The sequence below is a fragment of the Beta vulgaris genome, chromosome 7 (assembly GCF_026745355.1).
Source record: "Beta vulgaris subsp. vulgaris cultivar EL10 chromosome 7, EL10.2, whole genome shotgun sequence".
NCBI lineage: Eukaryota > Viridiplantae > Streptophyta > Magnoliopsida > Caryophyllales > Amaranthaceae > Beta > Beta vulgaris.
The window spans coordinates 9,767,521-9,791,109 of NC_079208.1; the positions used below are offsets into that span (position 1 = coordinate 9,767,521).

Sequence of the window (23,589 nt, forward strand, 5' to 3'; positions counted from 1 at the left end):
GGCTACTAACCACAAACAAGTGTGCCATGCCCATGTCTAAGGTCCAAGTCTCCGCCACATGCGATGGTACACAAATGGTCCAGGCACATCTTTTTACCTCAAAGGCTCAAAGTAGTAGGTTCTTACAATAAAATTACATTTCCATGGAGGGAGTATTTTTCTATTCTAACATACACTAGCTCAACTCCTCAAATCTGAACTTCTCACTTCACAGTCCACAACTCCACACTACTAGTCAAAAAACCAATCCCTATTCCCTCCAAGTTTTCACACAGTGTTTACTGTCGGAGCTTTAAATTATAGAATTAGAAACCTCCCCACATCGCACTCCTTCTCTCTCTTCTTGCCTTATCATATGTCACTTTCTGTTTCTCTCTCATTTTTTTCTACACAGCAAGCAACCAAAAACTAAATGAATGAAACATCTTCTGTCACTCCACACTCTCTCTTTCTCTCTCCAAATTTTAACACAGAAACACATGTAAATTCTCACCCAGTAGTAATTTATTGTCTCCTATCCTAGGGATGGTGTTTTGAAGAAGCTTTGAACCATTAATTAAAAGAACATAAAAAAAACCCACCTTGGATTATAATTTATTTATTTTCTTAGCTCATTTTGGGCTATAAAAGAATCACATAATTTGGGTTGTTTACAAATAATGTCACAAGATTCTAGGGAGATAAAGACGACTGAACAGTGGAGATGGTCTGAAATGCAAGGCCTTGAACTTAATCCTTCATCAACAACAACATCATCAACAACAACAACAACAACAACAACAACAGAGAGTGTTGCTCAACATTTAGAGAGAGAATCAGCAACACCAAAAGAGCAGAGGAGAGAGAAAGAAATGGAAGTTTCTGAAGGGAAGAAAGAAGGATTACCTCCAGCAGTTGCGTTTAAAGAGTTATTCAGATTTGCTGATGGTTTGGATTGTATTTTAATGACAATTGGTTCTCTTGGAGCTTTTGTTCATGGCTGTGCTTTGCCTCTTTTTCTTAGATTCTTTGCTGATCTTGTTAATTCTTTTGGGTCTTATGCAAATAACCCTGATAAAATGATGCAAGAAGTTTTAAAGGTAATCTAATTCATCTTACTTAATTTATGTTTTTTTTAGTTAATTTGTTCAAAGTTGATAAATTTTTGATATGGGTATTTTTTTTCTTCCCTAATTAATGTTCAGTATGCATATTACTTTCTTGTTGTTGGAGCAGCAATATGGGCATCTTCATGGGCAGGTGATTTTTTTTTTTTTTTTGGGGTTTTAGCTCATAAATTTTCTACCATTTTTGCACTGTAATTAAATGAAGTTTTTTGGGTGGACAGAAATTGCATGTTGGATGTGGACTGGAGAGAGACAATCAACAAAAATGAGGATTAAGTACTTAGAAGCAGCATTGAGTCAGGACATTCAGTACTTTGATACTCAAGTTAGGAGTTCTGACATAGTTTTTGCTATTAACACTGATGCTGCACTTGTTCAAGATGCCATAAGTGAGAAGGTAAAATATTTTGCATTTTTCATTTCTTACTTAGGAAAACAAAAGAATGCTGAGTGTTTTTCATTGATATATTGCAGTTGGGTAGTTTCATTCACTACTTGGCAACTTTTGTGACTGGTTTTGTGGTGGGATTCACTGCTGTGTGGCAATTAGCTCTGGTAACTCTTGCTGTTGTTCCTCTAATTGCTGTTATTGGTGGGATTCATACAACAACATTGGCCAAGCTCTCTACCAAGAGCCAAGGAGCTATGTCACAGGCCGGAAATATTGTCGAACAGGTACAATTCAATGCAGAATGCTTGAATGCTTGAATGCTTTATGATATCTTTTGGTGATTTTTGTCATCTGGGTATTCCTAATTTGGTTGTAATTTGGCAGACAATTGTCCAAATTCGAGTGGTTTTTGCATTTGTGGGTGAATCTCGAGCTCTACAAGGGTACTCCGCTGCGTTGAAAATCGCCCAAAAGCTTGGGTACAAGACTGGATTAGCAAAGGGTTTGGGATTAGGAGGAACTTATTTTGTTGTGTTCTGTTGTTATGCTCTTCTTCTTTGGTATGGAGGTTATCTTGTTAGGCACCACTTGACCAATGGTGGTCTTGCTATAGCAACTATGTTTGCAGTCATGATTGGTGGAATGTAAGTTCTTTTTTTTTTGTCTTCATCAACAACTATCTTGTAGTTCAACTTCTTAATTGTGGTTTTGGATTAATATTGTACTCCTAATTTGCTTAATCAGAGGTTTGGGACAATCAGCTCCTAGCATGAGTGCATTTGCCAAGGCAAAAGCTGCAGCTGCAAAGATTTTTATGGTTATTGATCACAAACCAAGCATTGACAGAAACAAGATATCTGGGACCGAATTGGAATCAGTAACCGGGCAAATTGAGCTCAAAAATGTGGAATTCGCATATCCATCTAGGCCGGATGTGAAAATTCTTCACAACTTCACTCTCACTGTACCTGCTGGAAAAACTATAGCTCTAGTTGGTAGTAGTGGATCTGGGAAAAGCACTGTCGTCTCTCTCATTGAGAGATTTTATGATCCTATTGAAGGTAAAATTTTCGTATTTCCCATGCAACTTTGTTGGGTTATAAGGAGCATATTACAATGATATTTTTTGCATCTTTTCTTACTAATGTTGAAGTATTTTCTCTTGGGTTTATTAAATATTTTAGTAATAATAAGTATTAATATATATTTTTACAGGGCAACTTCTTCTAGATGGGCATGACATAAAAACATTAAAGCTTAGATGGCTGAGACAGCAAATAGGGTTGGTGAGCCAAGAGCCTGCTTTGTTTGCCACCAGCATCAAAGAGAACATACTTCTAGGCAGACCAGAGGCTAGCTTGGTTGAGGTTGAAGAAGCTGCTAGAGTTGCTAATGCTCATTCTTTTATCATTAAGCTTCCTGATGGCTTTGACACACAGGTTAGTTATATTTTTTGCCTTATTTTTACAACTTGTACTGGTTTACACTGGTTTAGCTAGTAACTTGATCTATTCCTGGTTCGACTTCTTCCACGTAATTTTGGTTCGTTATAGTACCCGTGTCTAATCCTCGATTATCTAGACTACCATGGATGAGTATGTGGGATTTTTTCATAAATAGCGGAATCTAACACAAGTTGGACACGAGTACCAAGTTCGAGTAACATAGGAATTATTGTGTCCAATTTTCCTATAGTTTTAGCTGCCACATTGACTGCATTGAAGAGTTTGAGTAACAATAGATAACTACTCGGAATTTGGATGAAATCTTTCGGCTTAGGAAACAGTGATATAGTTGCTGTCTGCTAGTAGTATAGTTATTTTTCCTTTCCCATGCTCATTATTTTATCACTAATTAATTTTATCTCTTTTTCCTGTTCTTCATTGCATTCATATTTCATATAGAGTGCAAGTCTATAATTATTTCATGTAGGAGTATATTGTTAAATTGGGTGATTGGTCAACAAACAGTACCTAACCCTTTCAAAAAAGTCAATCCAAAAGAAGGTGTTTGGTCATGCATTTAAAGAAAAGGGTAACATGTTGCAGTCAACAATGCATGTGCAGATATTAATAGCATACTCTTTTTCCTCTTCACAAACAAGGACCATTTGGACTAGAGCTTTTGTCAGTTAGTATTTTACTTATTTCGGCTCAGTGCTTTTATTTCTTATTATTTCCATCTTGATAATCTATTGTTTTCTTTCTGGGTGAGGTTGGGCATGATTTCCTAAGAGTTAAGTATATGCAATATAAAATGTTGTTTTTATTACAAAGTTTCTTCTTATGATAGGATACTCCCTCAATTTATGGGTCTCCGAAGACTGGAATAAAGCCTCTTCATGGCCTCGTTGAACGATGATACTATGATGTTTAGATCCTCTCTTCAAAATGAAAAGAATATAGATAAAGAAAATGGGTCTGGTAATGAGTCAAGCTTTATTGTTATATCCTGCAGAAATGTTTTTTATGGTTTTGGTATTGAACATTCTTAGGTCGCCATATTAAATATGGGTGTGTGATCGCTCGGAACTAATAGGTTTCCATGGTCGAATTTTATATGAACATCTAAGAATCATCCTTTTTGTTGTTAACAGATCTAAGCACCAAATACATATCCCAAATTGGTAGTATTAGGTTTGGGAATTTTGACAGGATCACACATCTTTTGATGTTAATAGAAGTCTAGCATTTCTTCTTTGGGAATATATTTAATATGTTAACTTATTCCTAATTCCAAAGATATTTAATGAAATATGAATGTCCACAGGAAATATGGATATCTAATTGATCCAAAAGTTCATATGAATAAAGCCTCGCTATGTTTATGTCTGATGCTCAGGAATCTGTATTCCTGTGGAATAACTATCATCTATGTGACAAAACATGGAGCAAAAGTAGCTTTAACATTTTTGTTAGTAGGCGCCATTCAGAGAAACTGCATTCTGCTCCCATTTATCTTTTTGAATTTATAGTGAAGTTGATCCAAAAATGAAATTAATTCAATGAATCTAGTCTGACAGCCGTTGTGCAAATGACAGGTAGGGGAAAGGGGCTTGCAGCTCTCTGGAGGACAAAAACAAAGGATTGCTATCGCGAGGGCAATGCTTAAGAACCCAGCAATACTGCTTTTAGATGAAGCCACTAGTGCATTAGACTCAGAATCAGAGAAGCTTGTTCAAGAGGCTCTTGACCGGTTTATGATCGGGAGAACAACTCTTGTTATTGCCCACCGTCTCTCCACCATTCGGAAAGCTGATCTTGTGGCTGTACTTCAGCAAGGAAGTGTATCTGAGATTGGAACCCACGATGAACTTATGGCAAAAGGAGAAAATAGTGTTTATTCCAAGCTCATTCGCATGCAAGAAGCGGCTCACGAAACAGCCCTACATAATGCCAGAAAGAGTAGTGCCAGGTACTGCCTATTAACACCATCTAGGTCAATCAGCCTAGTGAAGATAGATCCTGCTATTTAAAGAGTATTTAACTATTGACATAATTTCGGATTTTTTTCTTTCATCTGATTGCATTGTATCTAGATAGTTGCAATTTGACCTTGTACTCTATCTTGCAGGCCTTCAAGTGCAAGAAACTCCGTCAGCTCACCAATTATTGCACGGAACTCTTCTTACGGGCGCTCACCTTATTCACGTCGGCTCTCTGATTTCTCTACTTCTGATTTCAGTCTCTCTCTTGACGCCACCCATGCAAGTTACAGGAATGAGAAGCTGGCATTTAAGGAGCAAGCTAATTCCTTTTGGCGTCTTGCTAAAATGAATGCTCCTGAATGGCCTTATGCCTTAATTGGTTCTGTAGGCTCTGTTATATGTGGTTCACTAAGTGCCTTTTTTGCATATGTTCTCAGTGCTGTCCTTAGTGTCTACTACAACCCGGACCACGCTTTCATGATCAGAGAAATTGCTAAGTATTGCTATCTACTGATTGGACTTTCATCTGCTGCTCTCATTTTTAATACGCTGCAGCATTTCTTCTGGGATGTGGTTGGTGAGAATCTCACAAAAAGGGTGAGGGAGAAAATGATGGCAGCTGTAATAAAGAATGAGATGGCATGGTTTGATCAGGAAGAAAATGAGAGTGCCCGAATTGCTACTAGGCTTGCTCTTGATGCCAATAATGTTCGATCGGCAATTGGAGACAGGATTTCTGTTATTATGCAGAACTCTGCCCTCATGCTTGTTGCTTGTACTGCTGGATTTGTTTTGCAATGGCGTCTTGCCCTTGTACTTATAGCTGTCTTCCCCGTTGTTGTTGCTGCTACTGTTCTGCAGGTTAGTTACTAAGCTGATTATTTAAGAATGCTGAGAAATTATGATGCACATATGAATATGATTAGGAATATAACCTTCCCCTTCATCTGCTGTAGTCCTAATGTAAGTATCAACTTGTTGGCAGAAAATGTTTCTGAAAGGGTTCTCTGGAGACCTAGAGGCTGCCCATGCTAAGGCGACACAGCTGGCAGGAGAGGCAGTGTCAAATGTCAGAACTGTAGCGGCATTCAACTCAGAAGTGAAAATTGTAGGTCTATTTACCAGCAATCTTGAAACTCCTTTACGTCGTTGCTTCTGGAAGGGGCAGATTGCAGGTAGTGGATATGGAATAGCTCAGTTTGCCCTTTATGCTTCCTATGCTCTTGGTCTTTGGTATGCTTCTTGGCTTGTTAAGCATGGAATCTCTGATTTCTCCAAGACAATCCGGGTATTCATGGTCCTTATGGTCTCTGCTAATGGTGCTGCGGAGACTTTGACCCTGGCACCTGATTTCATTAAGGGAGGCCGTGCCATGAAATCTGTGTTTCAGCTTCTTGATCGAAAAACTGAGATTGAACCTGATGATTCCGATGCTATTCCGGTTCCCGAACGCCTTCGGGGAGAGGTGGAACTCAAACATGTTGACTTCTCCTATCCCACCCGTCCTGACATATCTGTCTTCCAAGACCTCAACCTAAGGGCACGAGCAGGGAAGACCCTTGCCTTAGTGGGACCTAGCGGATGTGGTAAGAGTTCCGTCATTTCACTTGTGTTAAGATTCTATGATCCATCATCCGGGAGAGTCATGATTGATGGTAAGGACATCCGGAAGTACAACCTGAAGTCCCTACGGCAACACATAGGGTTAGTACCTCAAGAACCATGCCTCTTTGCCACCACTATTTATGATAACATTAAGTATGGCAACGAAAATGCAACTGAAACTGAGATAATCGAAGCAGCAACCCTAGCAAATGCCCACAAGTTCATATCAGCCATGCCTGAAGGCTACAAGACTCAGGTAGGAGAAAGAGGAGTTCAAATGTCTGGGGGACAAAAACAGAGGATTGCACTTGCAAGAGCTTTTGTGAAGAAGGCAGAGATAATGTTGCTCGATGAAGCTACCAGTGCTCTTGATGCAGAATCTGAGAGGTCTGTTCAGGAAGCCTTGGACCGTGCTTGCTCAGGGAAGACAACAATTGTGGTGGCCCATAGGCTATCAACCATTAGAAATGCCCATGTCATTGCCGTTATTGATGATGGGAAAGTAGCCGAACAAGGGTCTCATTCGCATCTTATAAAGAATTACCCAGATGGGTGTTACGCACGAATGATACAATTGCAAAGGTTCTCACATGGTCAAGCCGTAGGGATGGCATCAGGATCAACATCTTCCACACGTCCAAGAGAAGATGAAGGGAAAGAAAATTGATGACCTGTTTAGGGGGGAAGAATTTCCAAATTAGTAAAAAGATAGAGGAAAAAGAAATGAATTGAAAGAAAAAGAGAGTATACTTAGATGTCCCTTCTCATCAGTTTGGAATTCTTGATTTTTGCTGTCATATATAGCATCTTGTGTATGTGTTATCTAATTTAGCTAATGAAATATAGTGTTCTTCTCAAAAAGGTTCTCTCTTGAATCCAAATTTCTATTGCATTTCTTTATATGCAATCACAAGAGAGAGATTAGGGAGGCACAATTCAGCTCCAACTTGGACACAATCATATACTCATATGCAACCATCATACTAGACCATATTTCGTACATTTTCCGAGAGGGTGGGTTAGATGTGGTCCAAACCGAGATAGGCTGGGCCGCATAGTGTTTGCAATCCATAGGTTCCGATGACATCACGAAACAGACGCCTAGGTATGACTCTTTGATAATGCTGGTGCATCACCCCTAGTACCAATATATTAACAAAAAAAAGTTGATCTACTTAATAGATAGATTATTCATCTCTAATATACTTTGATGGATAGTGTTTGAAAATCAAAAATTTAAGTGGAAATTGTACCAGTATCAAGTGGATAGATCATTAGATGTATCTATCTCCCAATTACTACTAACTAATTACTAGTAGTAGTCTCATAATGAAAATTAAGAAGGTGACAGAGCATGCGGGTAAGGGGTAGAGTGATAGAGGCGTGGTGGCTCATAGTGAAATAAGGGGGAGCAAAATAATTTAATTTTGGTTCATAGTGGTGGTTGCACGTTCATAAATCACACACACACATGTAAAAGAAAAAGTGAGAGGCTTAGAAATGACAGATTACAAACTAGAAAAAGATGTTTTTGGGTAAAAAAAAAGTGGGGTCCTTATGGTAGGGTGTGCATTAGAAGGGTCAATGAATATAGAATAGATATAATAATAATTGATAGGAGGAAAAATAAAGATTGGAGAAAATGACAGTCAAATTATTCTTCTCTATAAAGCATGCATGCATATTGGCATATTGCATATGTTAATGCTTTTGTAAGGTACAAGTGGTCCCAACTGAGTGACCACCTTATGTTTTGAATTATGAGGAAGACACTGAATTTGCCTCTAAATTCAACTAGTACTTATGTTGTGTTATTGTGTAGGTAACCTAATCCTAATTGGATGTGGCTATCACCATTCACCACACATAATTCAAGCAACAAGAGGCCCATTAAAATTTGGCTTATGTTTATGCCTGTTAATTATATTGTACTGGTGGCCAATTTAGAGCTATCTAGTTGTTGTGCTACAAAATTTTTTCTTTTTTACATTTTATACTCATTTTAAAGCTATCTTAGTGTCTTTACTCTTTAGTGCTTGAGGAACTATATATGGAGTGTTATGTGTCATGACGATATGATTTGTTTCCAACTATAATGGATTTAAAAGTATTATAGAAACTTTTTTTTTATCATCAAGCAAGAATGTATATGTTGATTTGATCTATAACTTCTAAAGTTAAATGTCTATAAGAGCGTAAGGAAGGAGATTAGTTTTGAAAATCTCCCCAAAGCACCAGTATATGACATGTAGAATTAACTTTTATAAAATAATTTATTTTTGAAATTCATATAATGTGCAGAATACAACTAGAATTTTTGTTGGTAGGCATATTCCTAAAATTAATATTGCATATTATAATTTACTTTTTTTGTTTCTAAATAAATATAACATTTGCATAGTAACCACTATTTATCTTACTAACCTTATCCCGTTTTGTTGATTGGCATATTTAGTCTTGTTGGTAGGCATTTATGTTTCTAAATGTATAGGTTAAAATATAATCAAGTGTGATCTTGTTAAACGAGCCTAAGCCGCACCCGTCACGAGAACAGAGAGTCCACATTACAAGAGAAAAGAGGTTTAGACCTTAAACTATATGGGAATAAGTGGAACAATGCCTTAGCCGTGAATATAGTCATGTATATTAAGTATGCATCGATATAACTTAAAAGAGTATAATGATTGTTGATAATATGTCCTTATGATATGATGTCTCATCTCTTCTAGAAACTACCTCTTTCATTGTCGTGAGAATTCTACCCCGTCTTTTTTCATTGTCTTGTCACTAGTAATCATAACGATCTATTAGGACATGTAAAAAGACCAACAGCACAAGACCTCTCACTTTAAAGGACCCCAAATTAAAATTCATTGTTTACTGCATAATTTTTTTTGTAAAAGCTAATATTATATGATAATTTTATAGATAATAATTACTTGATTTTCATAATTATGCATAGCAATCTTATTTAAGAAGTTAAAGTCAATGATTAGCACATGACCTCCATTCTTTTTAAGACAACCCTGTTAATGTTACTTGTGCAACACATAAAAAAATTATGATAAAAGATTGACTTGAACAAAATTTAGTTCAATTTCAGGCGACCGAGTCAAAGTTATGATCTTTCTCCATGTTGTCCAGTCACACGCGTTGAAATAGACAAAGCTTATGAGTATAGAATATCTCTAATGGCTCATTTGATTGATGGTGGAAAAAAGCCATGTTAATGACAATTTTTTAAGGATTTATTTCGTTTGATGGAAATTGCATTGAAAATGAATATCATTTTTTCTTTGTTTGTTTGATGGTGAACTACTAAGTTACTAAGGAAAAATGGACATTTTAGTTTTTGGAATAAAATGTTTACAGAAGGATGGAAAACAAATTCACCTATCATAGCATCATAACCATAAAAAAGATCATTAAAAAAGTGTGAAGTTGTTAGGGTTGCCTCCAGCACATGTACGTTGATAGATCTGCACCTCGACCGCAGAGACACTATCGAGAAATGCCATTATCGAAGTAACCTACCAACCCAAGGAAATACGACATCTCAGAAATATACGGTGTTGATTCAACAATGACCTTTACTTTGTGTTTATATATTGAAATTTTTTCAATATTCACCTTGAAATTGAAAACTTTATTCCCACTCTAATTGGTTTTCAGGTCTAAAATCATTTAGCAACATCAACATGCTCTTTAGCTTTACCTTTGTATTTAATAACATCTTTTTGTTCTTTTGAGCTATAGTAATAGCTCTTGTGAAACCCTTCTTGATTATTGAATCTTACTTAAACTTACCTATTATGGAAGAAGTCATATGACTTCCTTAGGTTGAGGATTGCCTAGAATGATAGTCATCTCTTGAGATGTAAGGAAACATATAGATCTTGGCACATGATGTGATAATTAATTACTTTGAATGAAATGAATTCAAGCTAGTAAAGTAGTCCGCTTGAAGGGGGCCCTCCTCACCTCTCCCCTACCGTTTCTCATAAGAGTTGTTTTAGTTAGTTAGTAAAGGCTTTAGGAAAAGGCGTAACTGTTCTTGTCGGAAGGGCTGGGCTTCTGTGGTCAATAATATGATTTGGATGAATCTAATTACAATTGCTACACGGAAAGGGATTGCGTGTGAGGAGAATTCTTTACCGCTAAAAGTCCAGCCAAGCCGTGAGCGCAATGGGAACGAGTTTCGCAAAAAACCATCCCCAACCAGGGGTTCACTCTGCCAGCCTGGGATGGTTGGAACTGATCCAGCGCTAGAGGAGCTTCAGGTGACTCGTGAGCGATATCGAAGCATGTTGAATCAGAGCTTTTCTTGCTTTCTTTATAGTGAGAGAAGCAATATAAGGGTGGCCGCTCTTCTTGCAGCACTCACGCCTGCTTAAATACTCTTCAATTTTCCTTTTTCAATCCCTTGTCCAATCAAACAACGAAAAATGAAAAATACATAGTCCTAACATTTCCCTCCAAAACAAATAAGACCCTAATGTCATACCAAAGCTACCTTATCCCAAAATTTCTATTCTCTTTCTGAAACTTCATTACTATCCATTACCACTTAAAAAGGTGATATCGGATAATAATGAAAATTTATGAGAAAAACACATGTTTTAAGATGAAGTGCCATTATTACAAATATTGACATGAGAACTTATTATATAATTACACCATAATTGTTTTTAATTACCATAACATAATACAGCCTACTACTAAAGCCATAAAGACCACGTTTAGATGAATTTCTATCCCTTTTAAGAAGCCTACAACAAATAAAAAAAATCTAATGTTCATGCTCTTTATCCTGCAGTTCCAAAACCACATTATGAACCATTCTTAGAATTGAATGTTCCACATTGGCTAGTTACTGCACTTTAATGATAAATCTAATACTCCTATTTCTTTGCACATCTAGAATGTGCACTATGAAGCTAATAGCTCAATTTGAATGTCAGCTAGCTCCGGGCAAGCTTAGCATCAAGCATCATCACCCCATACCACATACAAATTGTCATGAGCCAATCCACAGAAAGCTTACTGGAAATCTCCCCAATGTACATGGAGCTGAGTAGAGCAAGTTACAAGAGGAAACTGGCATATAAAAGACAAAGGAACGCGATGTGGGGGGTGTTGATGGTTATAGTCCCATATCCAGACCCTGAGGTTGATCATTTGAGCTAGAAAGAGCTCATAAGAAAGGGTCTTAGAGGGATCAGGGACTGTTCACTAGCCTTTAATAGGCAGTACAGCAGGAGCAGAAGACAGAATTTGCCTAAGCACCACTCCGCTTCCCCAAAAAGAAAAGTGAGACGCTTAAGGCCTGCAAAAAGGAGTAACCTGGGAAACAATATGCAGTGGCAGCAAAGGAAATGAACCAACAAGCAATTAATAAAGCATGAAAATATTCTTAACACAGCTTTTTAAAATGATTCTCTGATCTTCCTACATTTTCTTCAGATAGATTAAATCAAAAAGAGGAAATAAACATTCACATGGACATCAACTTTGGACCATTATCCGGCATCCCCATGCCAGCTGCTAATTCGGCATCAAGTTGGGTGTGCGGTGCAGGTCCGAGCATCAGCTTCAAACTGCTTACACAATAACATCGAGTAAATCAATTTTCAAATAACTTCACCATGCATCCAGGAGAAAAGAATCTCAATAAGAAAAACATGTTATGTTTTGATAAAGTGGATGTCAATATATGCCTAGCAAACTCATTGTTAGCTTTATAATTCAAGGCACAAATGCTATGCCACTAATTTGGGGGAACTCATACAAACTGTACAATGATGACAATTCGACTAACATCTACAAACCAGAAAGAAAATGGCACCTTTGACATCTGCCTGGGTATCAGTAGTGGAAATAATAAAAATTAATTGGTTTGCAGTTTAAAAGGCAAAGCTGGAAAAACAGAAAAACAAGAAGTAACAGGCAGGACAACACATCATAACTGAGAAGCATAAATAAATTTCAGCTCTTCCACTGCAAACATCTTTAGATAATTCATTGGGCACCTGTAAGACAAAACCTCCCCTTATATAGCAGAGATATACAAGCTTCAGAAGTCAGCACATCAAGTTATATGAATGGGGAAATGCCCATCTCAAAGATTGTTCATATGATATAGCCACAATAATTCCTCGTCTCAAAAGTTCTCTAATTGAGATACTAAGATGACAATAATATGTCAGGTGTATCCAAAGCACCGTAACCAACTTTTCTCCTGGCAAACTACGATTTTTAGCATGTATAATGGTGTAGTTGTACACTTTTATATTTGAAAATATACAGGTAGCAAATTGCATTCCTGGTCCATTCTGAATATCGCGAATAAGCAACACTTGTCCCAAGATGAAGAGTAGGCAGCCTGTAAATGTAAACCAAGTACTTCTTCCGTCCCATAATAAAATTTCAATTCCTAAAACGCACACATTTATAGGAAGTAGTTGGTGTTGGCTCCTTTGTATTTATATCCTTGTTATTGACTTTTAAGAGTATTTTAAGGACCCAATGAGAAGCAAATACCATTTTATAATTATGGGTTCCAACTCAAATGGAGAAATAAAGAGTTTATTTCGGACAGCCATTTAGGGAAAAAAGAGAGGGAGTACAATACAATTGATCTCTCGAACATATATTGGCTTTATTATTATGACAAAAATAGTATTTGGCACCACTATGAGATAGTATTATTTTACTATCTTCCAAATAAGCTTATAGATTATATGCGGCCCATAGGCCATAATGCTACATCTATAGAAGTTGATCACTATTACTTCTATAACTTCCACGCTGATCATTAAAGTTTCCTTAGAAAACATTATACCAGAGAAAATTTTGTTAGATTGACATTCTAACTATTTCAGGCAATAATGATCGAGAAGGATACTACAACTCAATAGACCTAAATAATACCTCAGTTTAAGACCTCAGTCTAGCTGGAGTCAAAGGCATCAAAGAGCAACTAACAATAAATTCCTCTTTTTCTGTGGAAACATTACGGGCTTTAAGTAGCATTATTGTGGAATCCAGGTCATTAGAAACATCAGTAGAGAAAATGCGATCCACACGACATAGTTGAACTAAAATGGCGGATGGTGGACATGTTAACCTAAAACCAGTTAATTAGGCAGCTCCACAGCTTAGATTTAGCTGAGTATTGCATAGAGTTGGGAGTTAATGATGGAATAGCAGATTGTTTGACCTTAAGAAGAAGATTGCAAGACATGGATAGAGCCAGTCTTAAACAGTTAACATCTATGTGATTCCCTCCCTAGAGCTCCGCATCCCAGAAAAGCTAAAAACGATAGGGGGAGGAGAGGGGGGGAAGAAAAGCTAAGAGTACAAGAAAGCTTTGGATGGGTTCAAACTCTCCCATTCTCTCTCCAATGGGTCTATGGGAAGCTAACAGTCCAGCACAAGAACTTAAAGTCTCTTCCTCGCCTAACAGCCTTAAAGTTTGTCTTTTCTCTTCATCACTTGATCTCAAATTTAAGGGATCTTGTGACTCTATGACATATTGATGTGTACATGGTCTCTTACATCTGGGGGGTAAAGAGAGATAAAAAAAGATGAAACATGTTATACAGAGTTGAGTCAAAAAAGACCTTCAACTCTTTTACCCTTCTTACAACTTTTAACCACTTCTCACAGTATAAGAGTTCACCATATTGAGAATGAAATCCTCAATAATCTATCACATATTCAAATACTTTTACTAGTCATGAAATGTAAGCAAAATTAGTCTTGGGTCATGTATCAGACAAAGCCAAAATGGAAGATGATCCCTATCAAGGGTAGTTACTCAACAATCAATTATGAAATTCTTCCCTCCATTATAACTAAAATACACTCTCACGCCCACATGTGCCTATACTTCCCATTCCCACATACTAGTACAAAATTACAATTAAAGTAGAAAAGTTGTCAAAAACATTCTTTTCAACAATTTCTTATTGTTGCAGTTCAAGGGTATATGATAAACCCTAAATAACCCAGTTACCTTGAAGTAAAAATAAAACAGTTGATACATTGAGTAGAGTTCATAAGCCTCCTTTGCTCTTTCTCTTGCTACAAAAATGCTTAACAAAGCGTTTTCCATGATATTCGTGGCCATTGTTTTTTGTTATATAGTAGCAATGCCAATAAAATTGTAATACATAATTTGGTAGAAGAATGCTAAATTCTATTGCTTATTTAGCTCCTATTACAACTTTAGGAGGTCTGATACCTAACTCCCAATGGTAACATCTCCACCAAAACCACCAATGACCATCTAGGTTTCCACAAAGCGACGCATCCACCAACAAAGACATTAACCTCAAGTCTGTGCCAAAACAAACTGCTAGCAAAATCCACTAAAGAGTTTCACTAATAACAATAATTCCTCACAATTTCCCTTTCTCCTAAACTTCACCAATACCTAAAAACAGCATATATACAATCATATTCACGCTGCCTACTGATTGAATTCTTCTAGAAGGCATATAACCATTGAGTGCAAAGTTAAGCCAAGTCCAGAGTCTTTATGAATTCTCAAAAAGATAAACAGACATCCGCACAGCTGAAGATTATAGCACTATGAATTTTACATTGCATAAAGTAATTGACTTAGCAATAGTCAACATCACTTCCTCAAAGAGCATTCTATAAATATAAAATCATTAGTAAAAGATGATCTATCAGAGGAAAGCATCTCCAAAAACACCAAATTCAGCAGAATATCTCAAAGTTCTACGAAAAAACAAGCACCGACATCAAAACGCCTAATGCCACTCCGATCAACACATACACATCAAAATCCCAACCAGTCTCACCAAAGCATAATACTTCCCTTGCACCGAAACACAATCAACTCATCCCATTCATTTCCTCCAAAGCTTCAACTTTAGTAAATCTTCCTTTTTCACACAACCATATCATAGCAAACACTTTAAAAACCCTAATAACAGAAGCACAAGTTCACAATTCTAACTCCCTGAACCTTAAACAACCACATCTTCACAATTCTCATTCAATCAAAACAAACAACAACTTCATAACACAAAAATATCAACCTTTCCAATACAATCAATCAATTACACACATCAAAAATCAAAATATAGTAGAAAAAAACGCACCGTTTCTTATGGCGTTTAGTTTTGAAGTGCTCATCTCTAACGGTAACATTGGCAAAGTAACGGTCACAATGAAGACAGTAATACTGACCCATACCAGGTAAATCTTCATCGATCGGCAACGGTTTTCTCTCAGAATCAGTTTTCTGGAGAGTATCGTAAACAAGATCGTCTCCTTTAACAAGAAATTTAGAACGACGATGTTGTTTGTGAGAGTATCTTCTGTGTTTTACGCTTCTATGGGGGCATTTTCCTCCCATTTTCTCTCTCCTCTCAAAGACTGCAACAACGAAATTGCTGCAATGGAAATTCGTTGAGAAAAACCCTAAAAATTTAGGGGTTTATTTTCTTATTTGGTTGAGACGTTTCAGAGATTAATTGACAGATGAGAGGTATGGTTGGGCCTAATCTTCAGGGCTTCAGCCCTAGTCCAATAAAAATCGAGCAATACCACTATTCTTGACCTATTGAACAAAGCCCTTTTTATTGCAACTAGTTGGACCACCGCGTGCGCCAACATGAATTATAACAATAATTTCAATTTCGGAATAATATTTTGCATGTAATAAGTTATATATAAATATTATTTATAAGATACATATGTAAAAGCTTAATTTTGGACATTATTACATGTAGACCAAGATATAAACATCGAAGGAAAAAACAAATATTACATTCCTATGATATATTATTTTACATACAAAATATACTTTTCTAAGAGATAGCAACATCAAGTTTTTTTTTCTTTGATCTTGGATCGAGTCATTGTATTCTTGAAGTAGATGACTATTTGTATGTTGCAATGTTTTGAACCCATAGTAGTTGAAATCTGCAACTTCAATATTATATGTTTCTTCTAGAAATTTAATTGCTTTTCTTGCTGCATTTTGTTGTGAAGGGCCCAGTTGTGTTGATGATGATCCAATAAATCGTAGAGGTCCACGAACATTTGGAATTCCATGAAGATCAACATATGCTTCTATTTTGTCATGAATTGCCGAATGAATTCCAAAATCTGCATGTGGTAGACTTAATTGCATTAATATATCATTTAATATGATTTTGATATTTACCTCAATTACTCGACGTGGTTCTTCCATTGATACTGAAATAGAAAAAGAGGGTGTTAATCATTTATAAGCAAGTAGTATTTGAGATTTAAGATATGTATGCTATATGAGTATATTCTTAATTACTATATAAGGGATGAACTATTTGTATTTATATAGATTACAAAAGGAATTGAAATAGATAGATTTGTGAAAGGTAAACTATGCATTTTGTCTGTTATCTCCAAGCATGTATGTAGTCAACGAATTGAAAGCATACGTTGAAATTCATGGAGTTCCAAATTTCCCACACACACTAAGATTCATCGGAATAACTTCAATAGAGGCGTATCTTTCACAGCAAACTGCAGCTCGACAAGCCATTAGCTTTCTTCAAGATACATATAATCTTGACATTGGAGACTACAATTATTATCAGATGAAATTGTTGGAAGACAGTCACCGACACTTACATCAGCTATACCACAAAATATATTAGAACCTAAGTGTGTTGTTGCATAATATATTTACGTTCAAAATTAGATTCTATGTAATCAGCTACGTTTTATTAACTATGTAATATATGGTACAATATGTATTTGTCTTTTTTCACGAATACTAATATATCTCCATTAAGTTTTTTTAATATCATATTGTTTTATTTACTACATCCATATTATTTCATAATTATAGTTGCTTTAACAAATATTATTATATAGAAATGACAACAACCCAATTTCTTCATCCATCTTAATTTCTTCATCCATCTTAAATACAATATTATAACAAATTAAGAAAATTGTATATATATATTTCATATGCGGATAAATATCAACATTTTACTTAAATCAAAGTCATTCAATACTATGCCACCTTTTTATAACTGAGTAACTAGTTGACACATATACAACGTTTTAGACACGTATAATAAAAGTTTACATTGAATTGACCACCTGTCTTACACGTATTTTCGTAGACAGCTACATCAAGACACATAGATGAAATTAAATTTGTTCATAGTTTACCTTTCACAAATCTATCTATTTCAATTCCTTTTTTAGGATAACTATCAACATTTTACTTAAATCAAAGTCATTAAATACTATGACACCTTTTTATAACTGAGTAAATGGTTGACACATATACAACAACTTTTTATACACGTATAATAAAAGTTTATATTGAATTGACCACCTGCCTTACACGTATTTTCGTAGACACCTACATCAAGACACGTAGATGAAATTAAGTTTATTCATAGTTTACCTTTCACAAATCTATCTATTTCAATTCCTTTTGTAATCTATATAAATACAAATATATAGTTCATCCCTTATATAGTAATTAAGAATGTACTCATATAGCATACATATCTTAAATCTCAAATACTACTTGCTTATAATTGATTAACACCCTCTTTTTCTATTTGAGTATCAATGGAAGAACCACGTCGAGTAATTGAGGTAAATATCAAAATCATATTAAATGATATATTGATGCAGTTAAGTATACCACATGCAGATTTTGGAACTCATTCGGCAATTCATGACAAAATAGAAGCATATGTTGATCTTCATGGAATTCCAAACGTTTGTGGACCTCTACGATTTATTGGATCATCATCTACACAACTGGGCCCTTCACAACAAAATGCAGCAAGAAAATCAATTAAATTTCTAGAAGAAACATAAAATATTGAAGTTGCAGATTTCAACTACTATGGGTTCAAAACATTGCAACATACAAATAGTCATCTACTTCAAGAATACAATGACTCCATCCAAGATCAAAGAAAAAAAAAAACTTGATGTTGCTATCTCTTAGAAAAGTAGATTTTGTATGTAAAATAATATATCATAGGAATGTAATATTTGTTTTTTCCTTCGATGTTTATATCTTGGTCTACATGTAATAATGTCCAAAATTAAGCTTTTACATATGTATCTTATAAATAATATTTATATATAACTTATTATATGCAAAATATTATTCCGAAATTGAAATTATTGTTATAATTCATATTGGCTACCGCGTGCGTATATATCTAAGATATAAACATCGAAGATATTAACTTCACATAAAATAACAACTATTAGAAATTTTGCATATCAAACAGTTAAAAGATATTCTAGAGGCAAAGAAAACTATTATAAATAAAATTATATATAATCAATAGTAATATTTTATGTTATGCATATTAAATGAGACAATTTATTTTTTTCTAATAGATGGTGGTTATAATAATGACACATTTAATTTCTAATTTGTCCTAAAAGAAAAACATGTAAGTTGCTAAAATAAATGCTACTATGTAATAAAAATAACATTAAATAATGGATTAATTCTATCTAATAATCTTTCTTCTTTTATTTTATAAACTTTTCATTCTAAAAAGTATATAACATGGAAAAGGAGATAACCCACTCATCACGGATGCAAAAATTCACGGAAAAAGGAAGAATTATTATTGAAAATTTAAATATATTGTAGTGATAGTCACCGAAATGTATTATGCAATAGCAAATTTCATTACAAAATGTAAATCTAACTTCTAATTTAGAAATTGACATATTATTCTTTAAATATGCTAATTTCAATAAAAAAAAAGTGATATACATTTTTGTCACACAGACACAAAAATTACGAAAAAAACGAAGAATTATTATTTTAAATTTAAATAAATTGTAATTATAGTCACCAAAATTTATTATGCAAAAGCAAATTTCATTTTACAATGTAAATTTAATTTGTAATTTTGCAATTGAATTATCAGTCTTTAAATATGTTAATTTCAATGTAAAAGTGATATAAATTTTTATCATATTGTATTATAGTAGCATCCTATATTATACAACAAAAAATTAAATATTGTAAGTATTCTAAATACATGGGTACCACTTAACGTACTAATTACTTAAATACATAATGAAAGGAAAAAAAATAAATATTAAAAATGATTTCTCAACATGATTTAATGTTATTTTTATTACATAGTAGCATTTATTTTAGCAACTTACATGTTTTTCTTTTAGGACAAATTAGAAATGTGTCATTATTCTAACCACCGTCTATTAGAAAAAAACAAATTGTCTCATTTACTATGCATAACATAAAATATAACTATTGATTATATATAATTTTATTTGTAATAGTTTTCTTTGCCTCTAGAATATCTTTTAACTGTTTGATATGTAACATTTCTAATAGTTGTTATTTTATGTGAAGTTAATATATTCTTTTTTTTGGTATTAGTATATAAGAACTTGAATATGAGAGTTTTTAAAAATTGTAAAGACCTAGTTTAAGATTAATTTAGGTGTGTATAGAATAACTAATATCTAAAAAACAACCAAGATAATGAAAGCTAAACAAATCTGGTAGTGCCTAAAGCTAATGCTGACAAGGCATAGCTATGATAATTATTAAGACAATAACATTCTATAGCAGCCATCTTTCTTACAATATGTTATTTGAAAATCAATAAGCCTATAACAAATTACAAGAAGAAGAAAAGCCATTCAAAATCAAATACTTTAAGTGATTATGTGATCACTTTGGCTGTTTAAGGCTTGTTTAACAATCATAGCTACTTTTGACGTTGTTCACCATGACAAGACTTAAATTTTTAGTGACATTTCAGAGAGTTCTCCAGCGGCAAGACATATTTTTATTTGAAAATATTTACAAATATTTAAAAATAACATTTGTATCACTTCAACATATAATGTTTCTTCTTTATTTCTAATTCATATTTGAAGATATGAACTGAGATATTTACAAAATAAAATATATAGACACATAATATTATACAAATGAACACAAAATATAGATACATATTATAAAGATTGCATAAGCATAAAAAAATTTACATAGCATGAAAATTATACCTTATGTGCTTCTTTCTTCTTTTTATATGTTTACACTAAAGTGTTTTAAGTATGGATGATCATCCGTATTTTCTTTTGTTGGATATATACTTTTTTTAGTGTTTGAAAGGTTGCATACCATCTAGGTTGAGTCGTACATTTACATTTATAGACAAACTCACTAACATGGTGCCAAAATTTGCATATGATATACTTTTTTTTATCTAATAGATAGATTCTATGGAAATTTGTTTCAGCACCGCTTTGTAACTTACAACCAGAAAAATACAAAAAAGTTTAATAAATATGAGAGAGTAGAAAAAAAAAGAAGGAAAAGAACGTAATATTAATCTTATCATACATTGCATATATAATATAATAATATAAATGGAAAAATAATTAATCATATTGACTATTTTTAATGTTATTATAATAATTTATTGTTTACACTTAATTAATATAATAAGTGAATCGTTGTATACGTTATTATGTTAATGTAATTAAGAGGCATTTTATATAAAAGAAAAAATTATTGCTAATTAAGCAAGTTCATGCAAGTTAAAAAAAAGTTTAAATAGATAACAAATGTAATTTTGAGTTGGAGAGAATGAGAACAATAAAATGAACTTTACAAATATTAATTTATAAAATTAATTTCTACTTATCTCAAAATATCAGAGAAGATAATTTTTAGTTTAACATTCTCATGCAATGGTGACAAATTTATGATATTTGTTAACCGTATAAAACAAAACAAATTTATGACTTTTAAGAAACTTTCTTTATGGATTGCAATCCTCATCTTTATCCATATGAAATCAAAACAAATGCAATTTTATTGATATAGACAATAATATTTGTTGAAATAGTTTTTTGAAATAAATATAATTGCATTAATGTAGCTAAATCTTATCTCATAGTGTAAGATAAAATTATCTTGAGTTTCAACATTTCAATACAAACGAAAGAAAATAACGATAATGTAGGCCGTATAAAAACAATCACATACATCTTTAATAACTTTATTGAACCAGAAGAATCTTCAGCTGCATCTATATCGGGTAACGATAACTTCAAGCCATATGAAGATAATAACATCTATCAAGGACTTGGTTGAATGAGTAAGAAAATGAGTTGGATATAATATATAGATACTCATTTAGCTGAAATGAAGTCTTCCACTATACACGTTGCTTTGTGAATAATTTGTAAATCATATATTTCATACACGTATCAGTGTATACAAATAAACAATCGACCTATATTGAGACAATGGATCTGAAGATGCTAGATGGCTAAAAATTGTAGTTCGTATTTTAGATTTGGATAAGAACAAGTAATATGGTTAATATGAGGTTGAAGAAATAGAAAGAAAACCTCATAGTTGATGTATGTTATGGTGGGTTATATTCTCAAAACTAAGGAAAAAAACAAGGGAAAATTCCTCAGGTACCCCTGAGGTTTAGCGTAATTTCCAAATTACCCCCCACATTTGGGGAATTCCTCATATACCCCTGAGGTTTGTGTTTGTGCTCAAGATACCCTTACTATGGATGGAAACCTAACGTCGTTAGGTTTTCCTCTCTTTCTCCCCAATTTTCTTTTTCTCTCTCCACCCATCATCCTCCATTGATGAACATGGAAGCTTTCTCTCTCCTCCCAACCCATTCTAAAGCCCTAACCACCCAACCGCACCACCTCCCCTTCCCCCCACCCTCCCCCACCCTCGCAGCCCCCCACTCTGCCAGCCGCAACCCCCATTTTCGCAATCTCTCTCTCCTCTGTTTTTCGACTGGGCATCGATTTCGACTAGGTGGGGAAGGGGTGGGGTCGATTTCGACAGGGGTCTGGGCGTCAATTTGGACGGGGTTGGGTGGGGGAGGGGTGGGGTTCTTGCGACGGGGTGAGGGGCAGGTTGCGGGTGTGGGGCTAATCTGGTGGGGGAGGGGGCTGCTGGGGTGGGGGAGGGGGTACGGGGGTAGGGGAGGGGTGGGGGGAAGGAGAGGTAGTGGGGTTGGGTGGTTAGGGCTTTAAAGTGGGGTGGGAGGAGAGAGAAAGCTTCCATGTTCATCAATGGAGGATGATGGGTGGAGAGAGAAAAAGAAAACTGGGGAGAAAGAGAGGAAAACGGTGTTAGGTTTCCATCCATAATAAGGGTATCTTGAGCACAAACACAAACCTCAGGGGTATCTGAGAAATTCCCCAAATGTGGGGGGTAATTTGGGAATTACGCTAAACCTCAGGGGTACATGAGGAATTTTCCCAAAAAAACAAAGATATAAATCTATTGTGCTTGTGAATTTTAAGGAAGACAAAAAAAGGAATAATACTAAGAAGTGACTAATGAAAACACTATTCAAACAACAGAACTTTGAGTAAAAACAAAATCTGATGTATTATAAGACAACGCAAAAAGACAAAAATCATATCTTACGGTGAATTTTGGGAACAAAATTTAATTTGTAGAAGGGAAGAAAACCTCGTAGTAGATGTATGTTACGTTGGATTATATTTTCAGAACTTGGGAAAAAAACAAAGATATAGATCTGTCACACTTGTGAAATTTTGAAGAAGACAAAAAAAGGAATAGTACTAAGAAGTGACTAATGAAAACACCAAAAGTACATAGTGTTGTCAAATCATACACATCAAGACAACATGTGATTTTGTGTTATGTATTACATATTTGTGACACTATTTCATTCATCCATCAAGATACAAAATATCACCATCATATACAACTTACAAAACAATTAATTTAATCCTAGGAATCTTATTTCGGTAAGATTCGGTAAGTATTTATATTGCTTAACAATCTTAGGAAGACAAATCTAATATTGTCAATAATTTTGAGCTGTAAATATTAAAACAAACTAAAGAAATCACAATTTTGATTGCCAACAATTGCAACAAGAATTCAATTAATTCACGTAATTTTCACTCTTAAACATTCACAATAGTAGTGCAAATTAATATTACATGGTCGTGCATCTCCAAAAGGAAATTTTTTTGAC

At 34.5% G+C, this 23,589-nt stretch overlaps 2 protein-coding genes across 2 annotated transcripts; one reads left to right on the forward strand and one right to left on the reverse strand.

The window, feature by feature from the left end:
- The first annotated feature begins 308 nt into the window (after positions 1-308).
- Positions 309-7,390, forward strand: LOC104898642 (ABC transporter B family member 1). Its single transcript, XM_010685737.4, has 10 exons — positions 309-1,079; positions 1,185-1,239; positions 1,328-1,503; positions 1,581-1,781; positions 1,882-2,141; positions 2,242-2,558; positions 2,713-2,936; positions 4,538-4,911; positions 5,071-5,785; positions 5,910-7,390. Exons 1-10 carry the CDS (start codon positions 660-662, stop codon positions 7,194-7,196), a joined length of 4,029 nt encoding a protein of 1,342 aa, XP_010684039.2. The 5' UTR covers positions 309-659; the 3' UTR covers positions 7,197-7,390.
- Positions 7,391-11,905: 4,515 nt separating this feature from the next.
- On the reverse strand, positions 11,906-16,024 carry LOC104898643 (uncharacterized). The gene is made up of 2 exons (XM_010685738.4): positions 15,664-16,024; positions 11,906-12,126 (listed from the first exon to the last, which is right to left on the reverse strand). Exons 1-2 carry the CDS (start codon positions 15,918-15,920, stop codon positions 12,024-12,026), a joined length of 360 nt encoding a protein of 119 aa, XP_010684040.1. The 5' UTR covers positions 15,921-16,024; the 3' UTR covers positions 11,906-12,023.
- Between the last annotated feature and the right edge of the window lie 7,565 nt (positions 16,025-23,589).